Raw genomic sequence first — 25962 nt, 5'->3', positions numbered from 1 at the left:
TGTTAAAAACAAATTGGGGTACTTTTCAGTCTTAGAACATAACAATAAATTGATGACCAATCTGTCGTGATATCATCTGTAATACAATAATAAACACAGTTTTGACTCTGACTTTGATGCTTTTATGTAAATGATGAGGTCACTTTAACAAGCTGTCGTTCACTTCAGAGGGGATGCCCCACGATGACGTCGCCGCTACTATTTTCCCTCAAAACATCAATGGATTGGGGCTAGTTAAGCGATTTCACAAAAGAGGATCAAGGAGAACATCAATTGACACGACGTCGTCACTCAGTTTGCTGGGCGGAGAACAGCTGAAATATGTGAGTAGTTATATTTGATGTATTTTGATATTGCAATGTCGCTTCTTTGAATAGTCAACAAAAGTAAAACATAACTTGTAGTGTAGCCTACATTTTCTCGAAATAGCTTTGACAGTTTTGATAGATATGCATTTGTCAATATTTAGACGAATTAAAAAGACAGAATAGTTTTAGCGACAAAAACGTTTATGAACAAACGTGAATAATCTACTTTAATACATCATTTAATACATACCACCTAATTAGTTTGAATTAAATGGCTTAAGGACAAATAATCTCTTCAATATGAAAGCACAACATGTGATTGTCTGTCTTCTGTGCTGTAACTGTATTGGTTTGCAATAGGCAAATTAGTTGTTTGTTTGGACATATCTACAAATGTATAAAACGATGTGTTAACACTTTTGTGAGTGATTGGCTGTTTTTTTTTAATGATGGACTGTTATTTGACAATCATAAAAAGTAGAAAAACTAATACACTTTGTTAAGTAAACACTATTTTGTCATGTATTGTTTTCCCTTTATTATCATAGCCTACTTTAAAAGCGAACAACTCCGCATGAACGCTATGCAGTAACCCTAAGAGAGTGGTTCAGGGCATAACAGAACGGATTAATTAGCAAACTAAGGCCATGCAAATTGATTCATTGTTTAACGGATTTCATTTTCAGAAAAGTGAGGCAAGCGAGCGAAAAAAAAAAAACCAGTATCAAAGTGTATTGAGTGTACAAATATCCATCTTAGATGGATAAATATAAAAAGTATGAGAAATATGAAGCTACATTTCAGTTTGATTATTAAAAACATTAAAATGAATGTATTTGGAGTCAATAGGCGAGATCTTATCTTAAGTCATTGGTGTTTTGTTAATGGAAAGGTGAGACAGTTATAATGACTTTATATGCTATTTGTTTTGTCATATTTATTAAAATCCAGGGGTAAGCCTATAGGCTACAGTATACATTATTTGAAATGACTGGGAACATGCCAGACTGACCGACTTAATGAAAATGCTGCTATTTAAACATCAGCCATGTTTGACCTGAAACCTTAAATCATATTCAATTGTCGCCGAATGATGAAAAAACTTGCAATTCTGTCTTTCCTAAAATACAACAGTGCCCCTTGAAGACCTCTGTCAGCCCTCAGCCAGCCAGTGTGTCTATTGTTGCGTTGAACAGCACTAAACACAGTTAGCGCCCCTCCTTGTGTACATTGGTGACAATTATTCAAACGCAACGTTTCAGTAAGACTGAAAAGTTACCGGAGCTTGTATAGTTAGTACTTATTTGATACTAAAGCTAGCATAACAAACGCATATTAGCTAAATTGCACCTAATTTACGAACCATAAATACAAACGCATATTAGTTAAATTGCACCCGAAAACATCCATTAAATACACATACTCATACTTCTGATTATTGCTTAATATCAAAACCCGGAAATAGATGCTACCCAAGTAGATATTCACACCGAGTCGGATTTCTCGAGGCGCGCCACTTTGTTTGAGGAACGCGTAAAACACATCCTTTCCATTGAAACCACGGGGAAAAGACGCTGGCGGATGGAAAAACGTTCTCCTAGCGCCCTCCTCTGATGTTTATGAGGATGGCGTTCAATAAAGTCTTGTACCTGTGAAACCGAAATTTAGAGGTCAATTGAATAGATTAATTAATTAATTGGAGTTTAACGAAAATACAAAAAAAACATCTTATTAACTGGAATGGAACTTAATCTGGATGAAATCATGTATAAATTGAAGAGGAAAGAGGTAAACCATATAATTTAAAGGCACAATATGGGATTAGTGCATCTGTTTAATGGTGTTTTCAATTCACGATAAACCCAATTATTCTTGAGGAATATGACTCATAAATACCCAAAGTAGAACTGTGTCTTAGCTATGTCTTTCCTTATCACAACCCACAATTTAAGGTAGTTTAATTTCATTGTTAGTAAACCCATTTGGCTGAAAAACAAATTATGGATTGCATCTTCAATTAGTTAGACTGACATTCAGTTCAATTCTAAACCTTCTCAATTAGTTAGTAATGTGCATGAGGTATACTAAATTATGTTGCTTGTGCTTTTACAGTAAGGTTTGCTTCCCCACTCTCTCTCAGAAGACGTTGGACACAGTGCTGCCACCAGTGTGACTATGTTGAGCCTACTGGTCATGTGCATACACCTCGTCTCCAGCCATGCTTACCCCAGATACTCCAACGGCTTCTTCTACCATGACATCATGAACGGCAATGGCAATGGAGAGAGTATGTACAGTGATATGCATGCATTTGAGTACTACTGTACATACATATACATATACATGTCACCCTTTAGGATCAGAGATAGTTAGTACATTGGTCATGGGCTGTGTCCTAATAGTCTAAGATGGCCACCTGTCCTTGCCTCCTGTTCCTCCAGACCACGGTCTGGACAGGGCAGGTGGAAAGAATCATGGTGAAAACCTGTGCAATCTATTCACCTATCAGTGGTCATAAGTGAAACAAGTCAAGGAGGCCATGTCAGAGTATTGGGACACAGCCACTGTTTATGTCAAAACAAGGCTGGTTTGGGAAGTGAACACACCTACAGTATAGCAGACAACACAAAGCCTGGCAGAACCAGAAAAGAGTAGTAATTTATGGGATTTGTTATAGGCCTATGTTACTGTTAGCTCATCTATCCCCACATACAGTAACCCTATATCCTACTTCTCTGTCCTGTAGTCTACTTCAACGGGGTGCGTCTGCATGTGGAGTCCCCTGAGGCTTTTGTGTCGGCGGCACTGGGCAGTAATGTCACCCTCCCCTGCCACTACCGCTACGTGCCCGAAATCAACGGCCCCCGTCAGACCCGGGTTAAATGGTCCTGGCTGCCGGCCAATGGAGCTGCTATCACCCACGAGACTGACGTGATGGTCGCCATGGGCAACCGTCACCGTAGCTATGGCAGCTTCCAGGGGCGCGTCCGTCTACGTAGGGCGGTGCCAGGAGACATGTCGCTGGTGATCAATGAGCTGCACATCAACGACACTGGACGCTATCGCTGTGAGGTCATCGACGGGCTGGAGGACGAGAGTGTCACGATGGAGCTGGAGTTACGAGGTGTGTTTGTGTGTGTTTGTGTGTGTGTGTGCGCACATGTTGTTCTGAGGAGCCTGAGTTTAGAGGTGCATTTGGCTATGTGTTTGTGCTCAGTGCTTCACTTTGACCCAACAAAATAGCCAGGCATAGTTTACGTTGCTCAATCAATTGTCAGTCTCAATAGTGGCCTAAACCAACAATATTCAAGTTCAGCTCTCATTAGTTACTGTAAGGCAAACTTTCATGGATCTTTGAACTCTCACAATCTGTTTCATATGCAGCTATACACTCTATTATTTATGGGACCACTCTGTTGACCCCTTTCCCCCTACTCAGGAGTGGTTTTTCCCTACCATTCCTGGAAGGGGCGCTACCATTTCAACTTCCTGGAGGCCCAGCATGCGTGTGAGGAGCAGGATGCCTCACTGGCTACTTTTGAGCAGCTCTTTGCTGCCTGGGAAGAAGGGCTTGACTGGTGTAACGCCGGATGGTTAGCTGATGGAACTGCACAGTATCCAATCACGACACCGCGAAGCGGCTGTGGGGGCGTGGATCTCGCCCCCGGCCTGCGTAGCTACGGGCCACGCCACCGCCTATTCCATCGCTATGATGCCTTCTGCTTCTCAGCTTCCATCAAGGGTCAGTATGTTTGTGGGGGTGTGTGTGTTTGCACATAAGCTATGTCTATGTCTGTGTTTGCTTATGCATCGTAGTCTCCAAAGAAAATATATTGATCATTAATGAACTTAAAGGTCTACTCCAGTGAAATGTCAACCTTTCAAGTTGAAAAACTATGGATTGTGCTTATCCATGATGTTCTATCATGATTATAGTCTGAACATACAGTCCCAATTCAGTCCCTACATTCAGTACTCACCATATCCCTAACTCCTGTTTTTATAGGAGCAGTGTACTTCCTGCAGCACCCACATCAGCACAACTTCACAGAGGCGGTCCAGGCGTGCGCCAATGATGGCGCTCACATCGCCACGGTGGGCCAGCTCTACGCCGCCTGGAGGTTCATGGGATTGGACCGCTGCGACCCTGGCTGGTTGGCCGACGGGAGTGTCCGTTACCCCATTGCCAAGGCCCGCTCTAACTGCGGCCCGTCTGAACCAGGGGTGCGTTGTTTCGGCTTCCCCCCTCAGCACCAGAAACACAGTGTCTACTGCTATCGGTAAACCTGTCTTACTCACTGTAAACAGAGTGTACAACTACAGTACAACAGCCTCTAGCCGACTTCTCTATACCACAAACACAGTGCACTGATACAGTCAGAATCCTAGCATCATTAGCTTTAGCCAGTTCTACTATTACTATGTTCACAACTAGGGTAATTTCCACTACGGCAGTGTGGTCCTATAGTGTCCACTCATCTTACAGTCCTGTCCGACACAGAAGTGCACAATTTCTGTACATATGCAGTTATACCTCTGAGCCATAGCTTGATACACACATCGCCTCAGTCTTGTTTTGCAGCTTATAGAGAGACAAAGTAATTTCATCAAAATGTAGTCTGTGAACTTCCCATACATTTTTCCCATCTCGATTTTTTCAAATAGCTAATGTAAGAGTTGTGTATCACATAGGCGTACAGTTTATTGTACATTTCCTTTTCGATTAACTAGTGTTTGGTTCTGATAACCGTTTCTCAATTATTTTGTCTCAATTTACATGACATTTGAAAATCAACTATAAAAAGAAGTTCTAGAAGAAAGTTTGTAGGCTTGCAATAATAGTATAGTCTTATTTTGGTAGTAGAAAGTTTAAATATAGATTCATAGATTTGCTGGGTAGCTGAAGGAAAGTGAGATAGTGTTATTATGGCAGCAGATATAGTTAAAGATAGTTTGGTTGGTGGGTTGGATGGATTAATTACTTAATAGATGATAGATAGTTATATGGATAGATCTAGAGATGTATAGATGATGGAAAGATAGATAGATGACAGAAGGTTAGATAGATAGATTAGCTGGGTAGTTGACAGAAAGTCAGATAGTAGGATGGACCAATGGATAAAAGATGGTCAGAGGGTAGCATATACTATAGGCAGATAGATGAGAGAAGTTGGAGGATAGATAGATAGGGAGATAGATAGGATGAGCCTGGGGTAGTTCAGTGGAGTGGTTAGAGGGTTGGTTAGTGGTTGAGAGTGGTTTCAGTGAGGTGAACTGGTACTGAGTTCACTGTTGTGTAATCATTCTAAGAGTTCTGCAGGTTGTTTTTATTTAAGAGTCATGAATGTTCTATGGCAGTTGCAATAACAAAGTTGCAGGTTTAAATTTGGACTTGTTGGCACATTTTACAGTTGGATTGGTGTGAATACCCTGAAAGGTGTAAGAGTAGTGGTGGTCCAAAAAGTCCATCTTATGGTTTCCATAGACCTCCATGATAAAAAGTGCACTTTCAAGTTTGAATAGTTAGGGTTATATTTATAGTAAGAGTAGAATGAGTTTGTAGGAGGAGTAGCATGCAGAAAATGTGGAAGAATTGGAATAAGAAGTATGAGCAAGTATGAACAAAAACAATAGATGGACTTGCTAAAGCAAGGCTACTAATAAGCTTACTTAGAGACTAGAGATAGCTTAAAGATGAATCAAATGCTAGTTAATCATGCAAGTCAAAGTACAAGAAACTGTAAGCCTATATGTTACAAAATAATGCTTATATTAGCTGAATTATCTGTTTGAAAAAATTCTGATGGGAAAAATGAGTGGAGATTTTCAGCTTGAAAAGGAGAAAGTTCAAGTAAACAAACTACATTCTGATGGCACGCTTCGGATCTCTATTGATTTAGTTCACTGTAAGAACCAGTCATTTTAAACTCAGGGAAGGGTTCCAGTCCGATTCTCGGAGTATGTCAAGTCAACTTCACTCGCAATCTTCATTTTGGGGAATCCCCAAAATGCCCGGATAAGGCAACGCTCCCAGATGAGGCAATGCTCCTTTCCATTCCAAATTGACACATCCCCTTCATTGACGTTTTGATTACATTTCTGCGAGTGAGCCCTACCTGAGCAAAGTGGATTGAGTGAGGGATAGCCCGAACAGCCGTTAGTGGTTGCTGTTTCATACCTGTCTGGGTACGTCCTGTCAAAAGACCGGTATGAAACAGCGATGTTCTTATGTATTGAATGAATTGTGGGATACCCTTTGTGCTGAAGGGGATAGAATCACCCCTTCCCTTGCTTACAAGGGAATAGAACGGGCAAAACGGGGATTCCCCCCTTGACTGAAAGGAAGGGAATGCACTGAAGCAAACATTTCTTTTGGAATGGAAAGGAGCCGATGTCTATTCCAGTGGCATACATGTATAAAGATGTCTTAATTTGACGTCACTCAGTCCTCCACACCCATACCACACTCTAACGCGCATCCAGAGCCTATGTCAACGTCAGATGTATAACATCGCTCCGGTTTGTTGTCGTTGGTTTTCGCACTTGAACAACGAAGCCACCATTTCAATTTCACGATTGTTAACTCTAGGGGTTGTTGTGCGCCATGTGCAGCACTGTGAATGTTTCGCTCCTGAAATACTGGTACATTCCCACATTTTTTTAACAGGAGCTAATGCTGACATACATCAGCGATTTGGCAGTCATTTTCAACTTGGCTTTGCAATATGATTAATCTACATGATATTATGCTGTAGCTTTATTTCGTCCAATATTTAATTTTGCCTGCATGCGAGTGAACTTATTTGATTGACAATCCAAGTCTTTAAATCAACTGAGCGAGTGAAGTGGACTTGAGGATCTCCTTTCCATTTAAAAATAAATGTTTGCTTCAGTGCATTCCCTAAACTCAAGGGTGGAATCCCTGTTTTGCCTGGATATAAGATGGCAGTGAACAGCAGGGCGTTTCCATTCTGTTGTAAGCAAGGAAAGGGGGAATTCTATCCCCTCCAAATATTCCTTTCCCCAAGTCAACAAAAAACACCCCTTCAGCACAAAGGGTATCCCATAATTCATTCAACAGGCCCAAACAGCTATTAGTCGTCGTTGTTTCATACCTGTCTTTTGATCCAGACAGGCATGAAACAGCGATCACTCTCGCTCAATCCCCTTTGCTCAGGTAGGGTTCACTAGCAGAAATGTCATCAAAACGTCACTGGGCTCACTCGATAGGAGGAAGTAAGGAAAGGGGGTGTAGCAATTTGGAATAGAAAGGACCCCAGGTGTTCAAGCACAGCCAAGGCCCCCATGATGCTTTGCAAATCATTTTGTTGTCCAACCATGCTCTTTCTCTTGGTGTTTGTCCAGACAGGAATAACACTGTTTTTGAATCACTTTTGGTGAAATGTGCATACTTTATAGGCTGTTCATGTAATATTCTCCTGCTGTTACATACACAATGTTTTCTAAATGTATTGAAAGAGAATAGTGGATTGGGTGACAGTCTGGAATTGTCATGATGAGTGACAGTTATAGGAGAAGGTCTGGAAAAGTAATTGACAATGTATTCTTGCTAGAACAGTGTTTAGTTAATCACATTGTAAGATTGATGTTTTTCATGTTTTATCATGTTATAAGACCTCACATTTTATACCAAATGAATAAAAACCCTCAAGACTTGATCTTAGTGTGGTGCATTCTGAAGCAATACAGTCACAGTGCTGTTCAAACTGTTTAGCAACAGTCCTGATTCAAAACTGCTCTAAAAGTAATTCCTATTTTTCCTTCTTACATAATCATTTGACTCCTTTACACACCATATTTAGAGAAGCGTAAATACTACTCCCATTTGTGCCCACTGAATAAATCCCCTGTTGTGTGTTTCATATAAGTACCACTAGAGTGTGCTGTCACAGGTTGGAGATACAGTATGTACTTAATGGGCAGAGGAATCCTAGGGCAGAGAGGGGGAAGGGGCTGCTGACCCATACAAACAGGCCACTGTATGAAACGGCACTACAGAAACTCCTCAACACGCGCCACTCAGTCTGGGCATAGAGCACTCTTAGAGTCAGTGAGTGAGTGTGTGGAGGTAAGGGTGTTTGGAGGAGTCAAATGCATTACCACCTCCTCTTAAAAAGTAAACAGGTCCCTGTAATCTTATGACTCACAGGCCTCAAAGGCATCTCTTATTTACACCTGCTTCCCAAACACGGGTGGAACACACACACACACACACACACACACACACACACACACACACACACACACACACACACACACACACACACACACACACACACACACACACACACACACACACACAGTTCTTAGGATAGGTCTGTTTGGACAGAATGAAGGTGAATGACTGTTGAGCCCGAAGAAAGATATTTACTCTGGGTTTTTTTTGCTTGTAGATTCCAGAAGGGAGTAAAAATATACTAAATAGCCGGTTTGTTCTCATAGCACATACAGTGTCCTACATAAGTAATGGGACAGTGAACCACTTTTTCTTCTTTTGGCTCTATACTCTAAAAGTTTGCAATTACTATGAGGTTAAAGTAGAGATTCTCAGCTTTTAACCATTTTTTTATACATAGTCCCAGGGCAGTTTCAGGGCATGTAATGGGACAACTGACTTGACAGGTGTTTCTGGGAAGTCAGGTGTGTTCTGTCACAACATTTGTGCAGGCATAAGAGAGCTGTCAATGCCTACTATTGATTATAGACTTTACATTTTGCCTTTGGAGTGTGCTATTGGTGCCTGTCAAATGGAAAGTTTTGGAAAAAAAGATCTGCCCAAGATTTACAGGATACCACCTCATCTGTGAAACATGGTGGAGGTGGTGTTATGGTTTGGGCATGAATAGCTGCCAATAGAACTGGCTAACTTGTCTTAATTGATGATGTAACTGCTGATGTAATGTACAGAAACATCTTGTCTGCTCAAGTACAAGCAAATGCCTCCAAATTCATTGGATGGAGCTTCATCATAAAGTAAGACAATGACCCAAAACATACTGCCATAGCAACTAGGGAGTTTTTTAGGGCCAAAAAGTGGAAATATCTTGACTGGCCAAGTCAATCTTCAGATTGAAATCCAATTGAACATTTGGAACATTTGAGCATTATATTGAGCATTTAATTTCCTGATGATAAGATTATAGGCAAAAGACAAACAACAACTGAAGATGGCTGCAGTACAGGCCTGGCAGAGCATCACCAGAGAAGATACCCAGTGTCTGGTGGAGTCAATGGGTTGGAGACTTCAGGCAGTTATTGCATGCAAAGGATTATCGACCAAATACTAAACATGAGTGCTTAATTTGGACATTATATGAATCTGTCCTATTCATTTTGGTGCCCTGAAATAGAGGAATGTATAAAAAATTTAAATTGTCATTTCTAAATGGTGAAACCAATATATACACAAATACCTTCAAATAAAAGCTGAGAATGTATACTTTAACCTCATAGTAATTGTTTGATTTCAAATCCAAACTTTTGGACTGCTAGAACCAAAAGAAGAGAAAATGCTTCTCTTTGCCTTTACGTACGCAGGTGCACTGTAGGTGTGTTGCTTGTACGGGTATGAATTGTTTCATGGCAGTTTGAAAGGTGTTCTTACAGCACCACAAGGTTGTTCTTCATCATTCAAAATCTAAAACTGGATGGTTGACAGCAATAAATGCATCCAAGGCTTTGACATATGTTTGATTGACAAGAGTTGTTCTACTACTTACTTTTCTTATGACACACTACTGAATATGACCAGTCTACAAAGCTGAATACCGAAATGCATAATCTCCAGCCAAGATTAAAAAAAAACAAAAAAACAACTGAAAATACATTTTGTTGCAATTGTAGCACACTACCTTTAAATGTCTAGTATAGTTACTGAACAGAAACAGAAGATTTCAGATTTTATTTGATATTTGTTCACATCAGGATCTCCCATCAGAATCTTGTCACATAACGTATGAACATATCACATTTATTTGTGTTCTTTGTTAAGAACAAATTGAACTGCAGTCGACTGCAGTGCTGACAATTGCAGTGCTGACAACACTCATAATCTGTCTGTCTTTCTCTCTCTCCCGCACACACACATACACACACACTGACAGACAAAGTCAATCATTCAAGACAAATGCAACATGATTTGTTGTTCAACTGTACATTATCTTTGATTTCTGTCAGTTTTCTTGGATATTGAGTGCCTGGTGCTTGTATGTGAAAAGTGTGTGTGTGTGTGTGTGTGTGTGTGTGTGTGTGTGTGTGTGTGTGTGTGTGTGTGTGTGTGTGTGTGTGTGTGTGTGTGTGTGTGTGTAACGGCCCTTAACATTTTGTGTTGTGTATGTCTTTGGCAAATGTGTGTGTGAGTTTGTGCAAGGTTAGGTGTGGAGTTCAAACACTGCTCCCAAACATTTAACCTGGTCTCGACCCTAAAGGATCTTCGTCGACATAAGATATCCTCCTCATCATCTTCCAACACCTTTATTGCCTTCACAGCTTGTTACACTACTGATGTCTATTGATTCTCAAGTGCTTCAGGGGTCATAGTGGAGCCTAACTCCTTATTCAAGGGTTGTGAATGAGTTGGCTAACACTCATATCCAATATGATACATTTGTCAGAATTATTTGTGTCAGATCTCTCTGATAGTTACTCACAGGACCTACTGTTCAAATAGGGCATGAGATGCGTGCACATAACTTGGACTTTCATGTAAATCAGGCATTCATATATGTTTGGAGATTTGCATGAAAATTCAAGTTATGCGTGCAGGTCTTAAGTTATCCCACAAAGAGTACAGTAGTTGGAGAGAATTCACAGTGAGAAACAGACAGATGGGCAAAACAATAATCAACAACATCATATTCATTCAATAACCCCAAAAATGTTGCCCTTGGAAGGTGAATGGACACTCATGTATGAGGTCATATATTTAAACTCCTCAGCTACAACATATGTCTTCTGCCAGATAGCATAGTTCAGACAACTAGTGTTGCATAGAGATGTAGCTACAGTTGTATCCATATCTATAATTAATCTCAGATCCATCCTTAATCCAGATGATTCTGACATTTTTGGCTACGCTGTAACAGCCCATATATCCAAGATGTCATACAAGCCTCCAGCACAATATTGTGCTGGGATCATACAGAGTTGGAGGCACTCTGTTTCACATTCATAGACAGACCAGAGTTGCCCTGTCTCTCTTTATATCACATGCAGATGTTATTCCCTATGTGGTCCCTCTAAGGGCCAATACTAGAAAAAAAGCTAATCAACAAACAAAGCTAGAAAAATATCCTAAGTATCATAAAAATCTATGTAACAATGTGCTTGACTTCAGAATATCCAGCTGCAATCCCAAACACTGTTTGCTCTGTTCATAACTTTCAGTGTCACTCCCAGTGCCTTGGGAGGGGATGGTATTTCTACTTTCAAAAAAAAAAATTGGAACTCCCCTAATAAATAATACCCATTAATTGAATTGGCCTTTCTCTCTTTGAAAGTCAGGTTTTGCCTGCCTACAGTACCACCTGGTGGTTTGAATGAAAAACACAATTTCTAAACTGGTCTATTGCAAACGGGTTAGCAAAACCCTACCACCCAATTAATTGACTGCAATGGATAAACACCAATGATCCAAATTGTTCTGACACAAGATTAACAACAACTTCCTTTATCCTCCTTTATCCCCCGCAAAGGCACAGAGTGACACCCAAAGGTCAAAACCTCAGTCAGACGGACTACAGAATCAAGTCTAATGTGCTTTGGTGTTTATATGTACAGTACATGGTGGGAATGTTATGTCTTCACAAGTGAGGCCCTCTTTGGTTCTCTTTAGTTCTCTTTAGTGTGTCCCTTCAGTTACTGCTTAGAGGAGCTTCCTCCATGACCGACTGTTGACTGCTTTAGACCGTCTCCTGACGGATCGTTTGTGTAGTCTGTTGCTGGTGGTGCCGGCTGAGGGAGAGAAAGATGCACGTTGATGACATTTGAATGACCATTAAAGGTGAAGAATGAGGAAAAAATTAAGTGTATCAAATCTGAATACGCTGTAATAATTATCAGGGTAATGTCATTATCACGTCTTTTGTAAATACATATCAAACTCACGTCCTATACATTCCACTTGTGGCTCCTCCCATTGCCCGTCTGGCATACAGCGTACGACAGGCGGATGGCGCTGTGTGAAGCCAGCGTTACACTGGTAGCGGACTATTGAGTTGACTGGGTAACGGTCTCTTCCATTGCCCATTGGCCTGGCATTCTCCACTTCAGGGGGCGGGGAGCACATAGCTGGGGGGAAATTGAAAAGCAACTCAATTAGTTTGGGATGTCATCTTCATAATTAATGGGCTTGCATCATCAATCCAACTATTAATATTCAAATTACTTATTTTACTTTCACTTATTATTATTATTATTATTATTATTATTATTATTATTATTATTATTATTATTAGTGGGCTTGCTTCAGCAAGTCCAACTACTGTTCTTGCTCATAATTAGTGGACTTTCTTTCACTTTTAAGCCATTCACACCAAAATCATTATACTTTTTACACTATTTAGCTTTTTGTAACTCAAAAACTCCTATCTTTTAACTTGGTGGAATGTTGATTTAGATCTATGACCTTCTAACATACTATCTGTCTAACCTTCTATCTTTCCAACCGTATATCTATCTAACCTTTCAACGTCCTACTGTAGCATCAACCTTTCTTCCTTTCACCAGTCACTACTGCTTCACTCAGTATAGCCCATGCTGATGAACCTCTTAATTGTTTTGATCTTTCTATACCTCCCGATCCTCTCTTTCATCTATTCATTTATCCATCCAATCAAGAAACCTATCTCACTTTCTTTCCACTACCCAGAAAATCCTGATAAAAGATTTCTGATACCCATTCAACTTTTAAAACTATTAAGCTTTTTGAAACTTCCAAAAACTCTCATCCGGTTAACCAACCAGCACTACCACTCTCAACCACTCAACCAACCAACTCTCTACCCTCTCCACATCTATCTATCTATCTATCTATCTATCTATCTATCTATCTATCTATCTATCTATCTATCTATCTATCTATCTATCTATCTATCTATCTATCATCCAAACCATATTTCAACTTTTTTCTACTACCAAAATAAAACTTGGTCTGTCAATTTGTTTGGTGACACCATCTTGCAGTCCCCTACAACCTGGTAGATACCTAGAAACGGCATGGTAACACAGTATTACATGGTTCTCAATAGGTGTTGATAGAAAATGTATGTAACATTACAAGCAATGCAAATGCTATTTTGTTACTTTGTTACCACTGACAGCCAACTCAGTACTTTGACCCCTAACATAGCTCCTACCAGGTCCACTCTTGCAGGTGAATGGCAGGTGGTAGTTGCAGGGCACATCATTCCACTGGCCGTCCTCATGCCAGATCATCACCACACAGTCCTCCCCAGAGTTGAAGTAGTTGTCTGGCTGGTTGGGCCTCCAGTTCTCAAATTCCTGAGAAGACATGAAAAAAGAACGGTAATGGTAAAAATAGAATGGTGTTATGCTGTGGGTGATGATTAAAAAAAAAGTAAATATATTTTATTTTTTACTTAACACTAGGACAGAAATAGTGAGGGGTGGGACTATCTATTCGCATTTCTGGAAAAATGTGGGTTTGATTCAACTTTCTGCTCTTGGATCAGAATCTTATACTCATCTCCCAAAACCTCTGTCCACACTAACAGTAGTATAATAATGTAAATTCCAGCTATTTTCCTTTCCAAAGAGGGACAAGGCAAGGTTGCTGCTTATCTCCATTTTGATTTGATTTAGTCATCGAACCCCTTGGAATAGTTCTGCACTCTGATGAAAGAATTCTCGGAGTGACAAGGAGAGATGTGATCCACAAGGTGTTGCTCTATGCTGATGATTTGCTCCTTTATATCTCAAATCCAGAAAGCTCTATACCCCATCTCCTAGTACTCAGTGAATTTGGAAAACTCTCAGGTTATACACTAAACTTTACGAAAAGCCTACTTTTCCCTATTAATAAGTTGGCAGAGAGAACGAGGCATAAGCAATTCCCTTTTATAGTAGGACTGCAGTGCTTCACATATCTGGGGATACATGTAACACACCTCCTCAAGCTCCTTTATCACATTACTGGACAGCACCAAGCTAGAGTTGGCCCAGTGGTTGAATCTCCCTATTTGTCTAGCAGGGCGCATTAACTCTATTAAAATGACTGTGCTACTAAGATTTGTATACCTGTTTCAGATGATCCCCATATTTATACCTAAATAATTCTTTAATCAATTGGACAAATGTATCTCTGCATTTATAAGAACAAATCTACCTACGTATGAGAAAGGTATATCTAGAAAGATCAAAGCCAGAGGGTGGACAAGGCTACCCATTTCTTTTTGCATTATTACTGTGCAGCAAACATATCTAAATTCATTTATTGAATTAGCACATTTACTGATGGAGAAGGCCCGACTTGGTCCGTCATGGAGCTACCGGCCAGTCTCCCAAATCCATTTCACTATTGTCCTCTCCATTACCTTTAAACCCAGGTACCTATATTGCAAATCCCACTGTAAAGAATTCCCTCAGGATCTGGAACCAATTCAGAATGCACTTTAATCTTTGTCAAGCAACCACATTTTCTTACCATCACAAATAGATCCAACATTTAAGATATGGCATAGAAATGGGCTGGTCTTTTCCTGTGACTTGTTAATCAAAAATACATTTGCCACATTTTACCAAATAGTATAGTAGTATCTAGGTCTCTTGCTCTCAAATTATCATACAAATATTCAAAAATATATTGAATTACTGTAGATACAAGTTAATCAATACTGATTTGAGTGTCTCACTTAAAAAATGCTCTTTGAAGAGACTTATAGACACATGGGACATGAGTTAGGGATACCCTGCACAGGAATATTGAAGGAAAACTCACCAAAGGACTCCCATCTGTCCAGCGGAACTCATTCTGCACATCTTTGTCATTGAGTCCGATCCACTGGTAGTCCTGAGCATTGGCTAGATGGAGGAGGGAGAAATAAGAGCGTACATTCAAAATATACACAAGAGCAGTTTTCCTGTCTTGTCGATACACAAGAACACAAAGCACACACACACACCCCTCCCTGTACTCACCGTTGACAAACTCTTGCTCCTGTTGGGAGGTGATGCTGACCAGGTGAGAGTTAAGCTCTCTGCAGCGCTGCTCCGCGTCAGGCCAGGTGTCCCTCTCAGCAAAGTGCAGGTAGCAGCTCCCCATGAACTCCACCCAGCCCTCTGCACAGCCCTGCACCGCTGCACACAGACAGGGGGAAATGGTGAGACCGTACAGTATCGATACCAAATCGATTTACTATGCTTTGTGGAACAAAAATATAGATTACATAAATGTTATTGGATGTGAAAAAAAAAACGTTTAGGATATTTGCTTCGTGAAGTACCTAATTATGATTTTTGTATAATGTGATAATCTCTAATACACGTGTTGGTACAATGACTCACGTGTGCTGCAGTCCTCTCCGGTCATTCCATGTGCGCATTGGCACACAGCGAGGTCACCCTGCACAGAGCAGGTACCTGCACCACACGGGTTAGGGTCGCAGGGATCAGGGGACGCTGGAAGAGAGGTTGCAGAGCAAGGTGGGTTACATGCAATGCATGGCATCAGTGATCCCTTCTATTTTGAACAATTAAACTATTACACTTAACCCCTAAAGCTTTTACAATTGTGGGAGCTACTCAGAGCAGTCATGCTTAAAAACCGCCTTGTTAGATGACATACCATCTACTACAGCAGGCTCCTCCACCACAGCAGGGGTCACCATTGAGACAGCAGGTGCTGTCGTAGGGCTGGAGAAGACAGCTGGGGATACAGTGACATAGATCTCCTCTGTAGACCCTGCAAGCCCTTCCTGTTCCACTTCTTGTCCATGCTCCTCCTCCAGACCAGAGTGTCCTAGACTGTCAATGTACTCTGGGTAGGTGAGGGTGGAACCAGAAGGCAGTACCACAGACATGCCCTCTGCAGACGGTACGCCCATAGAGACCCCACTGACCCCCGAGGTATGCTGGTCCCCACTGCCGCTCATCTTCACATGACCACCCCGACCCTGTTCAGGATGCTGTTTGGAGGGGTGCACAGTCACCTCCATCATCTCGTCCTCTGTCAGGATGATGACATCGTGGCCACTGGAATGGTGGGATCTTCCAGGTGAGACTCCGGAGGTGAAACCACTGCTGGGAAAATAACCAGAGGGAAATCCGCTTGGAAAACCTGAGCCGAAGGGCTGGTAGCCAGATACCTCGTGCTCTCCGGAAGACTTCTCAGTCAGGTCGATGAGGTCAGTGTCCACGAAGGACACATCAGGAAGTCCGGAGGTAGAGCCGGAAGTGCTGGTCACACCCCCACTGTAGAAGCCACTGATCCCCGATCCGGACATGCCCCCAGACCCACTGACATCCACACCCCCTTGGCCAAACTCCTGCTCGGTGGTCGGCGGCGTAGAGAAATCCACCATCTTACTGCCCACCATGATGATGAAGGAGTCCCCACTACCACTGAGGTCTCCAGAAGCCCCACTACCACTACCTGAGTGGGGAGGGAGACCAGACGGTAGACCACCACTGGTAAACCCAGAGTATTGCTCTCGTTGACCCGACCCCTTTTCCTCCTCCCCAACCTCAGACCCTGTGGGGTAGGTGATGGTGCTCCCCTCCCCAGCCTCCTGAAGCCCCCCGGAGGCAGACCCCTCCCCAGACAGGACATCCCTGCTGCCGCTGTAGGTGATGTGGATGCCAGACCCGGAGCCCTCTCCGCTGGCACCAACTGACGTGTCCCCGCTCGGACCAGTCAACCCACTGCCACTGCCGCTAGCAGACTGCTCAGCTGAGCCTGAGCCAGACACATCCACAGAGACAGGTGGCACAATGGGGCTTACTGTGGGGCAGAGAGAGAAGGGAGGAAAATAAATCAACTTACCTGTAGGTAAGCACCAGAATTGCATTCTGAAAGATAGTCTACTAGAAATATAGAGGGAATCAGAAAATGAAATGATTAGTATTTAGTTTTTAACAAGAATGGATAATACATACAGGACTTTGGATAATGGAAGTGGGTATGTTTATTACCAGGCGTAAGTTGGTCGGTTCTGGTTGTCATGTTGATGAATTCTTCCACCACTACTACAGTCACGTTGATTCCAGTATCATTGTGAAGGATTGTGCGATCAGCTTTAAGAAAAACTCAATTGTCATTCTCAAGCATTCAGAATTTATTATATGTTCCAAATTAATTTCTCAATGCATTTGTCATTATTACCTATAATACATTATTAACTATAATACAGTATGTAGTGGTATGACTGTTTCACATGCCCAATGGGACTTATCTACCAGAACCTTCCCTACCTCTCAAGCAGTAGGCATCGTATCTGGAGTGCAGGTCTGGGTGTCCTGTCTGGTTGGGGTATGCATAGATGGTATGTACCCCGGCCTTGCCTCCTCCACAGTGGGTTCTGGGGGTGCGGATGGGGTAGCGGACGCTGCGGTCCATCAGCCAGCCTGGACGGCATTTGTCCAAACCATGTCTCCAGGCTGCGTAGAGCTCCCCAGTAGAGGCCAAGGTGGCGTTTAACTTCTGACAGTGGGCCACCGCCTCCTCGTAGGAGAAGCTGTCATAGTCGCTGGTGTAGAAGACTTCCCCTGAGACAGAACAATGACATGAAAGAAAGGTAGTTTTAGTCAGAATTAAAATTTGTACTCTCTGTGGGGGGAAACATACTATATCAATGGACATTTATGGTTCACATTAATTTTACATAATTAAGCTAGATATACTGCCATAGAAAATAAAGAGAGGTCTATTCGCATCCTTCACATAACAGATATCTTTATTTCGAGATCAGTATAAGAATAACTTTTATCATAGATTGATCACAAATTATACACATTAATTCAATAAGAGTGGTCCATGTGTCTTACCCCTGAGTTGGTCGACGTAGCAGTAGACGTCATAGTGCTCTTCAGCAGGTCTCAGCCCATAAGACCTCACCCCTGGGAGATGCTCCAGATTACCTGAACACTTGTCTCTGGGAGACACGATGGGGTACCTGACCACAGGAGAGAACCACAGTTGTAAACTTGTAAGGGTTCTTCTGCTGAGAACCCTGGAAAGGGTTCCAAATGACACCAAAAAGAGTTCTTCAAAGGGTTCTCCTACACCAGGAGAGTCAAACTCGTTTTGGTCGGGGCCGCAGTGGAACAAATGCACCCTCAGGCAGGCCGAAAAAAAGAAAAATCTTAGTAAAATGAAACGAATGTCCACTGCTGTGTAATATTACTACAATACTCTATATTACAGTAACCTATACTCAGCCTACCCAACTCAATGCCTCATTTCCACAGAGCTACATATTACAGTGTTGAGGTTGAGAAGAATGCCTCTAATTCAAGATGGGTTCATCTGTGGGCATCTGAAGGTTGGAACAAAAATTTATCAAAAATTAATCAATAACTAACTAATATACTTGTAGGTCCATAGACAGATATACTTTAATGTCCTCCAATCAGGTGAGGTGGTGGTAGGGATTAAAAAAATACATTATGCAAGCAATGCTTTCTGATAGAACTTAATTGCTATATTCTAATTTCAAAGCTGATCTATCCTTAAAATATTTTTTTAAGGGATCCCAATGGGCCGTTCTGGCCTGCGGACCATATCTTTGACACCCCTGTCCTAAAATGTGGAACACCACATTTCTTGCTCTGTGGTCTCAATGTATACTGAAGCCTTATGGGCCACCCTGATCTCACCTGACAGTCTGATCCCTGAGCCAGCCTGCGTCACAGTGGTGGAGGCCTGCCTTGTAGGCAGCCAGGAGCTGCTGGGGACTGGCTATGACAGCCCCCACACTCTGACATGCCAACTGGGCCTCCACAAAGGACAGGCCGTAGCGGCTGGAGCCAGCCCGGTAGTGGAACACCACACCTGGAGGGAAGAAGGGAGGGGGGAGGGTAGAGGGAAGTAAGGGAGTGAGAGAGAGAGAGCGACAGAGAAGGAGAGACAAGGAAGAAGGACAGAAAAATGTCAGTGTTACACCTATAATCAACTTTGATATGGCTATAGTCTTTGTATGATTATACAATGTTTGTAATTACAAGTTACAACTACGGCTGTACAACAATGATTTCAACTACTACACTAAGCAAATTCACAGTCAAATTCAAATTATTCATCGAAATAGATTAATCCACTAACCAGTAGGAGCCATGGCAGTATCATTTTCATGAGTGACCTCTGACCCCAGGCCAGGTCTAGCAGTCACCATGCTGATGACCTCCTCCCCTACGACAGGGGTAACCTTGGTGTATGTGTCAGTCACACTGGGGGGGATGGGTAAGGGCTGTTCCTTTGTGGTGTCCAGGGGTGAGTGGGTGGCCACCTCCCCCCTTAGCTCCTTTTCTGGGGTGGTGGTACTTCCCGGGTAGACCACAGGGATGGCTGTCATGGTGACTATGTCTGGGAATGGGGTGGTCATGACTAAGCCCTCATCCTCTCCTGCTGTGAAAAAGAACACATCCTCATCAAATTCTTTTGTAATTACCCTTTTCATAGGGAATATCAGCTGCATGAAGAAGATTTGCACCCACTGCAATTTAGTCATTTATTTTTGATGCTTTGATTTAAGTACTTTTGCTCATGGTGGCTTAAAGAGATGAAATCACATTCATCACAGTCAAATTGGTTTTCAGATTCAATTAAACTCTTCTCATATCCTCAGTTTTCACACTTGTAATCTTCCAGTCTATTCTCGGAATAGCTCATCTAATAATTGTCACAGTGAAGACCAGCGTCCAAATGACTGCACTGAGAGAGTTGTAGTGCTCAGATACCTCCAGTGGCTGTTTTACCTTGGTAGCAGACAGCATCGTAGCGGGAGTCTGGGTAGGGGTAGCCTGTCTGGTTAGGGAACAGATAGACAGTCCTCACTCCCAGGAGACCTCCACCACACTGGGGTCTGGCGATGTTGATGGGGTATCGAACACTCCTGTCTGCCAGCCAGCCTGCGTTACACACGTCCATGCCACCCTTCCAGGCCAGGTAGAGCTGCCCTGTGGTGGCCAGACGGGCACCTAGCTTCGCACACTGGTCGCCCGCCTGGTCGAAGGTGAACTTCTCCACGGACATGGAGTAGAACACTTTGCCTGGGGTGATAGAGTGGGTACGGAAAGAGTGAGATTGACTCACACACACAGACACACACAGACACACGCACGCACACACACACACACACACACACACACACACACACACACACACACACACACACACATACAATGTCTATGTTACATGACGGACACACCCACACACATATACAGTCAAACACAATCACTTTGTGCACAAAGTAGATCAGATAATGAGTGTGTTTATTAAGTGCAGTTGAGTACCTGACATCTTCTCTGCAAAACAGTACACATCGTAGGTCTCATTGACATCCCTCACTCCGTAGGTTCTCACGCCTGCAAACTCCTCCTTGTCTCCATAGCAACCCTCTCGGGGCTCGTGGATGGGGTACCTGAAATAGATCAAAAGTGATACCAGATCAATAAGGTAGTCTATTATTGTAACTCTGGTAATACTTTATCTCTGGCTACTTGAAATCCAACAACTGGAAGCACATTATCAGTCCCAAGTAAAGCCCAACCATCAGTTCAGACCAATCCACACTGTTGAGTGCTGACACTAAAACAGGTTATGGTCAGGTCAGATAATAGTGCACAGTTCAGTTAATTATCAGACTTACCTGACGGTTTGGTCAGCCAGCCAACCGGCGTCACATTGGTTGTAGCCATCGTCAAAAGCAGCCTGTAGCTGAGCTGGGGTGGCGATGGAGGCATTGTTCTGGATACAGGAAGCCTTGGCCCTCTCAAAGTTCAGGGTGTAGCGAGTAGAGATGGCCCGGTAGTGGAACACAATACCTGGGGAGGGAAGAAGAGTACAGTACATTGCTTTCATAGTAATGGTGAATACTATTTATAGGCTAGATTATGTGTGCGTAAGAAAATGACGTGGTTTAGCTAGAAGTGTGAACTGATTGATTTGATGATACGCCACAACACAATGATTGGGACTTTGACACAAGCAATAACAATACTATTTTGAATAGCTTTGGTTATATATAATACCAAATGTTATTTAAAATCCCTTATCTAATACTGATGTACAATTCTATCTCATACCTTGCACCTGGATGTCCACCGAGTCGTAGTTATCCTCGATGCCATGCATGACTTCACAGCGGTAGGTGCCTGAGTCCTTGGAGCGCAGCTCCGTCATCTCCATTGTGGCATCGGTGGGCACCAGTGGGTAGTTGACCATGGTGACCCGGTCCAGGTACTCCGTCTCCACGTGAACTTTGCCGTCTGAGGCCACTAGGATGAGGGAGATCTTCTCCTTGGTGACATAGGTCCACTTGATGCGGTGGGAGAGGGGGGCGATGGTGGGCGCCCCGGGGTCGTTGACGGTATTGTCCTGGAAGTAGCAGGGCACAACCACCTTACCCCCTAGCAGGGGACGCAGTGGCACCTCCACGGGGATGCTGACACTTAGGGTGCCATCTAGATCTGTGGAAGGTAGGATACATGTTTAGTACTTTTAGTGCCTCTTTCCTTCATAGTGGATGAGGTGAGTTCCTCCACGAACAATGTTAACCGCTTTGGTTGTGTGTAGTAAAAAGCGCAATACAAATCCTATAAATTCTTATTTATTAGCATTATCCAAAGTGTTCACATGTCCACTTCCTCCAGATCAAGATTGTATGAAGGAAAGAATACAAGGAAAACAGGGCCACTTGAGAGTATTGAGACATAACCTCTATCTGTGCAAGGAGTTAAAGAGACTCTAACCCCTTGACCTGAGCGAGCTAAAGTAATCTAATGGGCATCCAAGTATTTTAGATTCTCTGTGATGTAAGATACACAAACCTGCATGGTCTTCAAAGGATATTGTAGCGGTGATGAAGGGCAGACACACACACAGTAGTAGCAAGGTGATCATGGTTTACCTGTCAGAGAAACAAAAATGGTTGTATTGTCAAAAAAAAAATCTGAATTCCTGCTCTAAGTAAAAGTGACAAGATTTTACATTTTATACATTGTGACATTGAATGAAAATAAATCAAAGACAGGCAATGTAAAATAATCCAAAGAAAGATACTGTTGGGTTCAGATCATTATTGTAGGCCACACATGTATGCTACGTAAGGGTGTGTAAAATTCCCTCCCTGGACCACAAATGGTAATGTGATGAATGGCAAGAACGGCTCAAAATGAATGACTAACTGATTTAATGGCACATGTACAGTACCAGTATAGACTGATTGTACCACCCCCACAGGGAAGTGGAAATATGATGTCAAAAGTCACTCTTCCATTCTCAAATACCACACACTCGTTCATCAGTGAATAAGGCATTGAATAAGGCTCTGTCCTTAGCACAGGTAAGGTTCTCAAAGCAAAAATAGATTATTCATTTTTATACAGCATAGGATGGAAGAGGGAAAATTATTCATTAATTCAATGATGCATTACCAGTTGTTTCCCTTGTGTCTATTAAAAATGGAAATACCCGGTCAGGGCTTTTTCAAACTTTTTCAGATACAGGCCCTTTCAGTGTAGTCTCCCAGACTCCGGAAGAGTGTATGTGCGTGCCTGCGGGTGTGTGTGTGTGTGTTTGTGTTGGGCATGGTTGTTACAGGTCACTTCAGCTGAGAGGAAAAATAGACCTCAATTCAGATTCTACACAGTAATGCCACCTTTGGAGAGTATCATTGATCATCATTTGATTACTGTAAACATCTGCATATGAGGAGAAAGCCCAAGTGTTTCCAGATACCTCACATGAGTAGTTATTTGAGAAGCTGGGGTAATGTCCTCTCCATTGCTGTGACGTACAGTAGCCATGCAGTAGCTTAACTGTACCTTCATTGTGTAACATTTATAAGCTATGCTAGCCTGCAAACCGGACCCCATTCTCTCCATCAGCCAAGCCCGCAATATGCTTTATTATGCCATAAAGCACACAGTGAAAGTACCTCAGCACATGACCTGAGGTAACGGACTATGTGGCGGTCAAAGGTCAAAGGAATCAGTGAGGTCAGAGCTTAGTGAGGTCAACTTTACAGGTTCGAAGGTTACATACAACCTTTTTGTATCACACCTGGGAGTTACTTTGTAGACACAACAGCTATTACATACCCAAACGCTATGAATGTTGTGACAACTCACACATAAATTACCCACCGACACAAACACATGAGAATTTGTCCTGGGCATGCTTGCTGTCACACAAATAGTTGTGTGTGTGTGTGAGAGTGTGAGGTGTGAGGGTGAGGGTGAGGGTGTGAGAGAGAGAAGGAGGTTCCACACACCAAAGAAAAGCAGGGCCAGTATTTGTTGGAGACTGATAATCTGTTCCCAAGCTCATTTAGGATATAGTAGCTCTCACAGCTCTGTTGAAAGAGTAAAAGTGGAGAGGAGATTTACATACAAAGAACTGAGGCAGATTGCACAAAAAAAAAAGTTGGGCCTTCATATAATGGATGAATATGTCAATCCCTTGCCAGAGGGGATAACTAACCCCTAACACTTGCCAATAGAAACACTCCAAATGGCCAACCAAAACCCTACACCCTGGTTACACTCCACAATATCTCTCTATAGCCAAACCAATCCACATGCCCTTTAATGTATCATTTAAAACCTGGCCACTTCACATCTACACTACCGTTGTGAGTGAGCCAAACCGGGGCAGCGGTGGCAGGGTCCTACAGTACCACAGTATCTCCATTCAACTAGTGTGGTATGTTCCGCTCCCCATGAGGTGGAGGCCAATAAGGCCTTAGTCTGTTCCTGCTGTGGTGGAGCCCTGTGCATGCAGAGCCCTGTGACTGCAGCAGGAGCCAAGGTAAACACAGAGGGCTGGCTTCCAGAGGAGGCCCCTACCCACCTATACCCTGCAGGCAGTCCTCTCTCTGGAGACCCCCACCATCAAGAACAGAGTGGACATTGACAGAGTTTGCAGAGGGGGGGAAGGCAGCAGGGGAACATGGGAGCCGTGCCTGCTACCCATCATAGATATACATGGGAGTGTGTGTGTGTGTGTGTGTGTGTGTGTGTGTGTGTGTGTGTGTGTGTATGTTTATGTTGACACACACATGCCACATAGGTACTCACACCCAAGGCAGGAAGGTACAGATGCTTATACAGCACACACACACACACACGTACATACACTTACTGTATACATGCATTTGCATAAATACACACCCTTATGAGCACACACATCCACACGCACAGACACACATGTGCGTGTGCACACACACACACACACACACACACACACACACACACACACACACACACATGCACACAGACACACAGACACACACACACACACACACACACACACACACACACACACACACACACACACACACACACACACACAGTACACTGTATACAGTATGTACAGCCTGACTCTGACAGAACAAAGAATCATTTATGTGTCTTAAAAAGGCTACAGAACATTCCCAAGTGAAATAGAACATCCAAGAGTAACCATAATTGTCATGATGAACTTGTTCTACACACTATATTCACCAATATCTTTATCTGTTGAAATTGTATATTGACTTTAAAAAACTATACTACATATGCTGCTGATACCTTGTGATACCTTAACAATTACTCTTAATATTTTACAGTTAGCAAATAGTAAACAGATCTTCAAATAGACAATTGTGTGGCACATCCCTCTCATAAGGGAGCCAACTCACCCTTGATCCTTGATCATTCATCCTTGATCTTATCATTCTATGTCCCGTGTCCTGACTGCCCTTCTCAATTGTAAATGGACTTATGTGTTGGACAGCAAGGTAAGTATTATACTACAGTATTATTTGATGTAACGCCTGATGTACTGACTCACTGATGATGCAAATATAAAATCCCAACATGCACAGCACTGTATCATGACTTTGTCTATTCTAGCACTACCTTACATAATACACCTCGGAATCTTATATTGAATTGTGTCACTTCAAGAAAACTGTGAATTCAGAATAAGCGCACTTCAGCCTCTCTTGAAAACACATTTGAAGAGATTTCAATGTTCAATGATAAGCATTGAAAACCTTTAAAAAATGTAAGATACTTTTCCTTCCTTTCAGTTATCTGAGGTATCACCAAAGACTAAGAATATCTTATCATCCTCTTCTCGCCCCATCCTCTCTAACCATTCCATCCGTACTTACACTGACAGCATAGAGGAAACTAAAGATGCTGCTTGATTGATACTGATGATACTGAAAACCAGACTTTACCTTGCGTTGCCAACCCAATAAGTCCTCCAAGCTGATAAATTCTCAAGATATTAAAGGGCTAAGTTGTATCTCTCGAAAAAAGATATGTTATAATGCAATGTTCTCATTCCTTGTTGGATTGGTGCACTCACTCCTGCAGTAAGTGTACAATAACGTACCGTTGATGTGTTGAGGCTTTCAGTTCCAGTGACTCCAACCTGTGAGCCAAATCCTTACAGTACTGTGTGCTTCTC

The 25962-nt window shown here is 42.5% G+C and overlaps 2 protein-coding genes across 2 annotated transcripts; one reads left to right on the top strand and one right to left on the bottom strand.

Moving 5' to 3' along the window:
* The first annotated feature begins 2445 nt into the window (after nt 1–2445).
* Nucleotides 2446–5487, top strand: hapln3 (hyaluronan and proteoglycan link protein 3). The gene is made up of 4 exons (XM_083666179.1): nt 2446–2595; nt 3055–3432; nt 3748–4050; nt 4315–5487. Exons 1-4 carry the CDS (start codon nt 2484–2486, stop codon nt 4590–4592), a joined length of 1071 nt encoding a protein of 356 aa, XP_083522305.1. The 5' UTR covers nt 2446–2483; the 3' UTR covers nt 4593–5487.
* Nucleotides 5488–12090: 6603 nt separating this feature from the next.
* On the bottom strand, nt 12091–25962 carry acanb (aggrecan b). The gene is made up of 18 exons (XM_083666533.1): nt 25888–25962; nt 22326–22411; nt 21588–21965; nt 21152–21326; nt 20796–20923; nt 20259–20552; nt 19606–19908; nt 19161–19335; nt 18330–18457; nt 17757–18050; nt 17478–17579; nt 16132–17286; nt 15852–15965; nt 15468–15644; nt 15286–15368; nt 13685–13829; nt 12435–12617; nt 12091–12281 (listed from the first exon to the last, which is right to left on the bottom strand). Exons 2-18 carry the CDS (start codon nt 22402–22404, stop codon nt 12193–12195), a joined length of 4002 nt encoding a protein of 1333 aa, XP_083522659.1. The 5' UTR covers nt 22405–22411; nt 25888–25962; the 3' UTR covers nt 12091–12192.

The sequence above is a fragment of the Argentina silus genome (genome assembly GCF_951799395.1).
Source record: "Argentina silus genome assembly, chromosome: 3".
NCBI classification, from domain to species: Eukaryota; Metazoa; Chordata; class Actinopteri; order Argentiniformes; family Argentinidae; genus Argentina; species Argentina silus.
This window is presented reverse-complemented; position numbering and strand designations above follow the sequence as displayed.